A 9,581-nucleotide genomic window follows, 5' to 3' on the forward strand; every position below is an offset into this window, starting at 1 on the left:
TGATCACAAAAGTCTATTATGCTAATTGAAATTGACAACAATAATCATTTGTGAATGTGCTAGACAAGAAATGAAACAGATTGAAGCTATCTATCAAAATTTAAATGCAACTCTACTGAATTTTCGCCAATTGTTTGCTGTTGAATAAATAAGACGACGCGTTTGAATGGCATATTTATCTCTCTAAGAGCATTACCATTTCACAGTGTGCAGTATGTGGGAAGAGGTCAACGGCCATAGCTTTTACAGGTCGAAAAGGCTCAGAAATCGGCATCGACTTGGCCCTGTGGCGTGCCAAACCAGCACTACTCATGTTCCTCCATCCCCGGTTTTTCTTATTCCCTTTCTCTATTTTGTCAGGTGATGGTGTGCACAGCTCAATAGCATTTGCTACTAAGGTTTCAGGATTACAGGAAATATAACTGCAGAACACCAGATGCGTGAAGTTAGTATAGCACTGAACATCATATGTTAACCAAAATAATAATGTAAGGAGAACAGGAACTAACACAAGTCGGCGTAGATGTGAATGAGTCCTCAAAACTTTGATCACCTGCATTTTTAAGAAAATAAATAAATAAATAAATAACAATGACTGCTAAGCTTCTAATGTTTCAAAAGGGTACAATTATCAGGTTGGAGATTGTACACTTGTCTACCATTCATGGCAGAGGGCAAAAATGCAGAGGATACAAGACGACACAGAGTTTCAAGGAACGCAGAAGTACTCTATTAGTGATTGTTATTAACAAAGATTGAGAATTTCAGTTACACAGTAGAGCATTCTCTGAACAACTAATCTCAGATGGGATTATCTCACTAATATAGTTATATTGCTGCTTGCACTTAAAAAATAATATCAACTCCAGATTATAAATTCAAATGCAATTTCCCTGTCAAGGCATTTAAGAAGCACGAATGACGGCTTGATTAAGTTTTCAATGATTAAAGAAAAAAATAATGTCATGCCAACTTGTATAATGTCAAAATTATGGTACCAATAAAACTGCTAGCGTAATATGAGGGTGATGCTCATTACTCACAGTGGGATGAAGCCCACCACGGGGAGGATCAACAATGGCAACAATATTTTTAAACTGTGGGACGGATGACCTCCCATTTTCTGAGGAAGAACTCTTCTGAGGTTGGCATTGGTCTTCCTTTTCACCATCTTCACAACACCCAGAAGCATCTTTCCTGCTGTCAAGCTCATGGCTAGCGTTCTCATTATTGTCTAGCACGTTATCCATGGAAGCATCTTTATCTTTGTCTGTAGTAATGTCATTGTCATTAGTTTCACAAGAATTTGGTTGTTCATCTTGTTTCTGAGACTCATTTACGTACTCCTTCATTAAGGATGCCATCACATTCTCTGCCTGTTGCCCCATGATTGGCAGCATACACAAATAGATGAAAAAAATAATTATATAACCAAGTATAACACAGCAAATTTGTGAAATTATTGCAAAATAGAGCGAAATTGTTTTTTTTTCCCTCTTTATTGATGCCACAATAAAAGGAAGTTGAAGTTATTTCTTTGTTATAACCCCCTTTTTACTGGAGGTCCTGCCATCTTATGCAAGTCCTAGTTTGAATTACATTAACCACGATGCTAAGAGATGGAAAACTAAATCTCACCTTTCCACATACAAATCTACAGTTTTTAATGCCATTAATTTCAGCATTCCGGTGTGCGTCTGAAACTGCGGAAGCATTCATTTCAATTCCAATAACCTAAAGAAATGGCAAAGTGCAAACAAGCTAAGAGAGGAGAGTTTAATCTCAATCAATGAAAATCTAATCAAAACTTCAATAAAACTTGCCATTGTCATTTTAAATTAATTATTATTAAGAGATGAAATTTTATGTGCAATGGGTAGGTGAACTAGAAAACTGCAATCATAAAGCAAGACTGAAAACAAATATATTTGGCAGATGGTCATTACCATTCCAACACGATGTGCTAAAGTGAGCCCAATAGTTCCAGTCCCACAGCATATATCAAAAAGCAAGGTGTCAGGACCCAGACCAGCCCAATCTCCAGCAAGTGAATATAGTTTCTCTGCAGCAAGTGTGTTAACCTGTAGTTTTGTTGTGTAAAATATCATGCAGCACCAGCAAAGTTTTTCGGTCAATCAAGATATATATATAAAATATGAGCTCCAAACCTGGAAAAAGGCTGTTGGTGATATGGAGAAAGAAAGATAGCTTATATGATCATGAATTCTTGCTTCAACAATTTTCTTGCCTGCCTCCAGTTCAGAGCTACTTTCACCATTTGGAAGGGGTAAAATACGCAATGGAGCATCAGCTGGTGCAACGTTTGATATTCCTTGGTGATCCTACAAGGGAAAGCAGCCAACATTCAACAAGAAAAAAAAGAACTTGGAATATTAGGAGAGCAAATTTATGCCAATAAAAGACTACACAATTTTACAGCTATTGCAACAAGATCAGCAAGTTACCAAGAGATTGAACACAGTACCGATGGCATAAAATTCAACAAAAAAATGCCATTGTAATACAATTCGATGATTGCTGCAAGAATTAAAGAAGCAAGCAAGTATAAAGGTTATCAATGACCTGATTCTGGTGTGTACATGATAAATGAAAAGCTCAGTATCAGTTTTCTTCTTATCCTTCTTCTTCTTCTTATCTCTCTCTCTCTCACACACCAAATATAATTCCATGTGCCTATTCTAGGAAAACAAATTGTGGTTCCAACTGTCCCCATGACCCATTGAATTGTCAGGCTATGATGATCCAGATCCTACTGATTCTGGACCATGTTGCCAGATTGGTTCTGTCCCTGCAGGCCAAACATTCCCAAGAATCAATAAATGCTTAGGCCCATGTGTCCCATATTGCCTTAAAAAACATATTAATTAAGAGTCTTCTATTGAAGTTGAAACTACTTTTTTGAGAGAACACCCCTCTAGATGCAATTGCGAAAAGCAATTTGAAACTTGTTTCAAAATATTGTGGGGTTCTTGTAACAAATCATGTCAAGTCCATGAAACAATTAATTTATGTACTCAAAATTGTGCTTCTCTGAACTGGAACTACAATAACAATGCCATTTAGACCCAAGATGGGATTATGAAGGGAGAAGATCCTCCATATTGCTGATCCCTCCTCCTCCTCCCCCCTAGACTGCACCAAATTTCCAATCAGCTTACTCTTCCATCACCCCTTTGCAAGAATTTTATTTTTTCAACAATATAATCAGAAATTGAAGATTTACAGAACCAACAGAAGACACATGAAGAAAAACTGTAAGGACCAATTTATATAGTGAAACGCATCAAGAACACTATAACCTGAGAACTTGGCAATTAGTTAAAAGCATAAAATGGAGTTCAAAGTAAAGATGCCCAGATCTATTGAAAACCAAAAAAAAAACTAACTAAAGCTCATGTTCATTTTTTTAGACAACTATTTTGTTATTCAAGCAATAACTTAATTTCTGTTTTTATCTATTATCTTTTGGCCAATTTAATTTTGAGAGAGAGAGAGAGAGAGATCATAATCACACAGATGGTTTCAGCATGCTATTTCTCCAGTTAGGGTTGCCCGAATTTATAAACCAGCTGGTAACTGCATACTAGTGATCTTGGGTTTGAAAAAGAGACGCTTAATGACATAAATGAGATTTATATTATAGTTTGAAAATAGAAAATCACAAACAAAGATCCCACACCTGAAGAACCAAAACTGTTAAAGGTAAAGTTGGAGAATTTGCAGCAGCTCCAGTAGTGAATGCATCAGCCAACTTCCCAAGTTCACCATTTATTACTTCATTGTCAAAGCCAGCTGAGCAAACCTGAACAATAAGCATGACCTCTGATATGTTGCCATCAGGATTTTTGACATCAGCGTCTTTCTTCGATAACCTTCCTTCTCGGACCTTATATCAAGACACAATGCCAAATGAGACAAAAGGGAATTTAATTTCAAACACACCAACACCAGATTAATAAGGAAACGAATGGAAAATAGCAGCACCAACACTACCAAAAAGATTTCGCAACTAGACAATGTCAAAAGTACGTACTGTTAATTGACGCCAGAATCCAGTATTCTTAAATCTGTTCCAAATTGGCAAGCCTGATTGTTGCAGAAATTCCTGAAAAATTGAGGCGTACTTGCAAGCAATACTAGATACATTTGGACAGTCAACAGGTTCTTCTACAGCTGTCACACCATCTCTGAAAATATTGTGGAAAGTGTTCTAGACAACAATAGTAATGGCAAACAATGCCTCAACTAAGCACAGAGGTGAGAGAGAGAAATACAGACAGAGATTACCTAAAGTTTCCCAGCATAAACCCAACAATAGGTTTTCCCTGAAGAGAATATCCAACTGAAAACTCACATTTATTACGGTAACCATTCACAAGTGGTGATTCCAGTATACCCTCAAGGTTGCATGCAAGACCACCTGCAGTATTCAAACTATTAGATTAAAAAAGAAAAAAGTCACAAGAGACCCTGGCATTTTTTTCAAACTGTCTTGAATTAGAATGGAAGTAAAACAAACAAAAGCATGTAAAAATGTTATGAAGCAAAAATTTCACAGGCAAACCCCTCTTTGAACTGTCAGGACAATATTGTTAGAACAAAGAAAGGAACTCCATTGAAATGATGGCTTTTGGAAATTTGGAAGGAAAACTGTACCTATTTCCCTAGACTTGAGAATCCATTCTGGCAAAGAAACACCATTTGGACATGCTTTACGTGCATTTCTAGTCTGTCACAAAAATGTAAAGTTCAGTTCATTAAATTGTCACAATGCAAGATGTTGTAATTTTAAACAATAAAATAAGGAGTTAAGTGTTTCTAACAAGTTTCTTTAGCATTTGCATAATAGAGTTCTTCTTGTGCTCCAACTGGTCTTCATAAGGCATATGAGCAAGGGGAGTCACTACATCACGGGCACTTTTTGCCTTGGAAGTTGAACCATCTAACATTGAACTATCATCATTTATATCACCATCCTCAGTAATATGTAATGATTTAGAGATCCCTTCATTTTCTCCATCCAATGAAGACTCCATTTTTTGTGGAGCATTTTGGGGAAGAGACATGGCTGATTTTATTTTCTTGTCATATGATCTAGGGATCACATCAGCAACCTTTATTTTCTTGTTGCCAACAGATCTTCCTTCAAGCTCCTATTATATTAAAATTTTTACAAACATGACTTAGAAAGATTATTGCAAGTTCACGAAGTTCACATTTTTTTTTTCTACATGACAGGGTGGTAGGTACCTCGCTTGCTCTTTTCAATAAGTCAGCTCTGTCAAAAGTCACAAAACCTACAGTCATGCCTTTCTTTTTCTTTGCCAATTTGAAGAGAACACCCTGAAAAACAATACAGTTGCTTTAATAACAATTAGAAAGCTCATTTATCCCATACTAGAACATGAATTTCCACAACCAGCACAACAGGGAAACGTAAACAACAAATTATAACCTAGACAATATATTAAAGCAATTGGAGGTACTCCTGTAATGCAGTAAGCATTGCCAAGCAATCAAGAAAGGACCACAAGACAAATAAAGGGGACAAATTGGCTCATCACATGAATACCCTTTACATCTTGTATGTGAAATAAAATATATGATCCATGCCCGTATTCCAAAGAAATAATCTTTTCCAATCAGAGAAAAGAAACACATAAATATTTCACCGCACTAATTGTTACATTCTCTATGAGATCCAAAATTCCATCCCCAAAAAAAGAAAATCGCACTGCTATTTCCTATTGCTGTGAAAGCACATTCTGCGATGCAATTATATCTGCAACTTCTCTTCATTCCTTTCTCTTTTCTAGAGTTGTATGCTTATAATTCAGCAATAGCAAAATGAAATACCATTAAATAAAGTTAATATCCGTCCCAGGGGATTGCAGAATTTATCTAATAACTCGAACTTTAAACTACTCGAGTTTCACAAGGGGAACCTTTTATTTCATTGGGTAAATAAAATTTAGCCTCGGTATTTCTAGAGTTCAAATATTTTTTAAAAAGAAGTAATGAAAAATAAAAGTTCAAACTCAATTTTAGTATGGATAAAAAAAAAAGGAAAAGCTTACTTGCTCACTGAGAAAATTCCTCAAGTTATCCGAATTCCACTTCCTGGGTAGATGCACCAAGCACTTGCTAAGCTCAGGATCCAAACAGCCCCCTTCACCACCTTCACTATCATCAACAAGCATTTCGGTCATCATAACCTCCTCCTCTTTCCCCTCTTCACATTTATCACCATTATCCTCCAATTTCAAAGCTTTCTTCGCCCGCTCGGAGGTCGGGTCCCAAGTGTTATCAGGCCGCGGACGGAGCTCCGCCTCGCCATGTGCATACCTGCACTCACTACCGTGGCTGCAGGAACCAGAGTTACGCCTGAAATACGAACAAAGGGAGGTTTTATAATAGGGATTAAGTGAAGGGTCAACTTTTTCTTCTGTTTCTGGTTGTGCCGTCTCATCCCGCTTTCGCTTTTCGCCGAGGTTACCACCGTTGTTTTCATTGGCGGCCATTGATTGAGGATTGGAGAGTTGAAGTTGTTCTTGTTCATGGGTTTGAGACGGGGAATCGTGGGGGCTCATTGATTGGGAGTTTACAGTGGAAGAAGTGTTTAGGGTTTCAGCAGGAGACAGTTCGTTATTTGAAGATGACGCCATGTCCTTAACGACGATCCTCCACTACCTGCACGCACTTACAGTGACCGTGGGTTTAAATTCGCCAGAGAGGTTTCAGTAATTTATTTTTATTTTAAAATTATTGAATTAAATATATTTATATTATGTAAAATAAATCTCTTTAATTATTCCATTAAAAATTTAATTAAACGCTTTAAAAAAATTTTTTTTTTGAAAAGCAAACGCTTTAAAAATTTTAACTCACTCTATATATATACTCCAATGATGTTTTCAGTAATTCTAAAATAGGAACAAATTAAAAAAAATTAAAAATTTAGGATGAATGCTTGTCCAATGCTGGGAGGTCAAAAAAGTTAGTAACTTAATAATAAATTATAATAATATAAAACAATAACTAATAACTAGTTATTTGTTTCAATTTTAATAAAATTATCGTATAATTTAATTTAACTATTTAAAATTTCTAATTATATTTAATACTTAGACCCAAGCAAGATTGGAGGAAACTTTTTAATATCTTTCTTCCAATTCTCGTTTGAGAAATGTGTAATAAATAAAATTATTTTTTTATTATTATTTCCTCCCTATTTTAAACGTGGTGATTTTAGAGGGATAGTGTTTTTTTTTTCTCCCAAAGGGCCTTTATTTATGCTCTTCCTGCTCCGGTCTGGACAGGGATGGCTCTCTCCACTTCACTGAAAGTTGTTTCTTCCTTCTTATTCTTTCGGGTGAGAGTATAAATATTTCTTTTATTTATGGTTGTTGGTGGGATTGATTTTTTAATAAAGAGTTTATGTTTTCCTGTTTGGTAATTTGAATTATTTGCATGTTTATTTTTTTTTTTTAAATTGAACACCTCTTAATAATGCTAATATCGGTGTTTTTTCGACCGATAGAGAAGAAAAAACTTCATTCACTCTGATCTCTTTATCGGCAGCATTGTCTGGATTTTTCTTTTTTGGCTCAAAGGATAATTAGCGAACTTGATTGTAGAAGTTAGTCTTATCGTTCTCTTATGTCCGTAGTTCACTGGTCAATCTATCCAGTGTTGCATGGGCCTTCATTATTTTGTGTCACCTTTGTTTATGTTGCTTTGGCTACCAAAGACCAAATAAAGTCCTTCTCCCATGTTCTTTCGTTAATAATGTAAAGCCTCTCAGGACTACTCGTTGAAAGTGACCTTTTTTTTTCATCAGCGATCCGATAATGGAGTTTTCAGACAAAGGTCGGTATTGCTGATGGTTTAACTACTGAATTTAAGTTTGAGTCATGTAAGTTATCGAGTTTTAGAATTTCCATGTAGTTGGGTTATATCTTTTTTTTTCTTGGACCTAAGATCCTCTTTGCTTATTTTCTATGACTTTGGGTTGTTTAGTTACAACTTGAGTCTATTGGGCTCCCCATTAATGGAACCCTTCATATTTTTTATAAACAAAATAAAAATAAAAAACCTATTTTACTTCTTAAAGTATTCCTCAATATTCAAATAAATTTTTACATATTTTTCTAGTCTAAACGAGCCTTTTATATATTCAAGCAGTGGCTTTTCGAGAGGCGTTGAGCTGGATTAAAGAGTGCGGATGGGATCGAGTTCTTTTCGAATCGGATGCTCAGGTTCTTATTGTGTCCATTAACAATGCTTCATTAGATGATTTATCACCTTTTGATCTTTTGATTCAAGATTGTAAATTGCTTCTATCCAATTATGAGGAAGCAAGATGTATTTTTATTCACAGGTCTGCGAATGATGTCGCTCATGTTCTAGCAACATCGGCTCATTCTGAGTCAGGTCAAGGAGTTTGGGTTCATGTCCCTCCTCCTCATATAGTTTCCTTGATCGATTTGAATTAATAATATTTCTTTCATTTTCAAAAAAAAAAAAAAATGAGATCCATACATTTTACTTATAGACTGAATATACACTTAAGAGACATATAAACTCTTCAACTTCTAAAAAAATTAAATAAAATCTTTAAGTCTTTAAAATAAATTCTTATATTTAATTTTTTTTTATATTCTACTATATTATTTTATAATTAATATATTTCCAGTGATATTTATCAGTTTATATTATTTACTTGATAAGATAGCCGATAGGGCTACCATGAGAAAAATAATAAACTCACAGAGAATTTCAAATTATCAATTTTATCCATGTTACACTCATCATATAATATTATATACCGAGTACATACAATAATTTATAAAAACTTTATGTATTAGAAAAATTTTCGTACATGATTTTATCTGAATTTAAATCGAAGTAAATTATAATTTATTCTCAATTTTATTTATTAAACGACTTATTTATTACATTTTAAATTTTATTTGGAATATTAATTATTGATATTCATTATTAATTGTTATATGGAATATTAATTTTATACTTTAAAAATTAAAATTATTTGTAATCATAATAAATAAAAAACAATAATGGTTAAAAACCATAAACTCACAAATTTTCAAAAATTAAAATATTAATCTCTTAATTTTTTTTATTATTAAAACAATAAATAAAAATAATTCTTTATTAAAAAAATATTAAATATTTAAAAGGATAATTTGATAATTAAAAAATATAAAACTTCTAATTGATGGTCAACTCATAATAATTTATACTTTTTATTATTAAAAAACTATTTTATTAAATGAAAATTAAATTTAAAAATAATGTATTATTAAAAATTTAATAAAAAAATATTTTATTTTGTTAAATCTTAAGGAGATTGGTGTAAATTATTATTATTATTTTCATTTAAATGGGCATGATTGGAATTGACGGTGGACCCACTCATTTCCTGATATGGTTATGGCCCATTAGCCTGGTTAGTCATTTATGTTGGTTTTAGGCCGAGAAAAGTCACCCTCTGATAATGATCTCATTCCATAAGCTCCCTTGACTTTAACAAACAATTC

At 33.9% G+C, this 9,581-nt stretch overlaps 1 protein-coding gene across 1 annotated transcript; it reads right to left on the bottom strand.

Moving 5' to 3' along the window:
- LOC110613614 (zinc finger CCCH domain-containing protein 24) lies at positions 1 to 6,725 on the bottom strand. The gene is made up of 13 exons (XM_021754837.2): positions 6,099 to 6,725; positions 5,272 to 5,364; positions 4,845 to 5,174; positions 4,678 to 4,750; positions 4,309 to 4,441; positions 4,055 to 4,208; positions 3,701 to 3,907; positions 2,169 to 2,342; positions 1,947 to 2,081; positions 1,639 to 1,734; positions 1,044 to 1,376; positions 510 to 553; positions 1 to 422 (listed from the first exon to the last, which is right to left on the bottom strand). Exons 1-13 carry the CDS (start codon positions 6,684 to 6,686, stop codon positions 176 to 178), a joined length of 2,607 nt encoding a protein of 868 aa, XP_021610529.1. The 5' UTR covers positions 6,687 to 6,725; the 3' UTR covers positions 1 to 175.
- Positions 6,726 to 9,581: the final 2,856 nt, after the last annotated feature.

The sequence above is a fragment of the Manihot esculenta genome, chromosome 4, assembly GCF_001659605.2.
Source record: "Manihot esculenta cultivar AM560-2 chromosome 4, M.esculenta_v8, whole genome shotgun sequence".
Classification (NCBI taxonomy): Eukaryota; Viridiplantae; Streptophyta; class Magnoliopsida; order Malpighiales; family Euphorbiaceae; genus Manihot; species Manihot esculenta.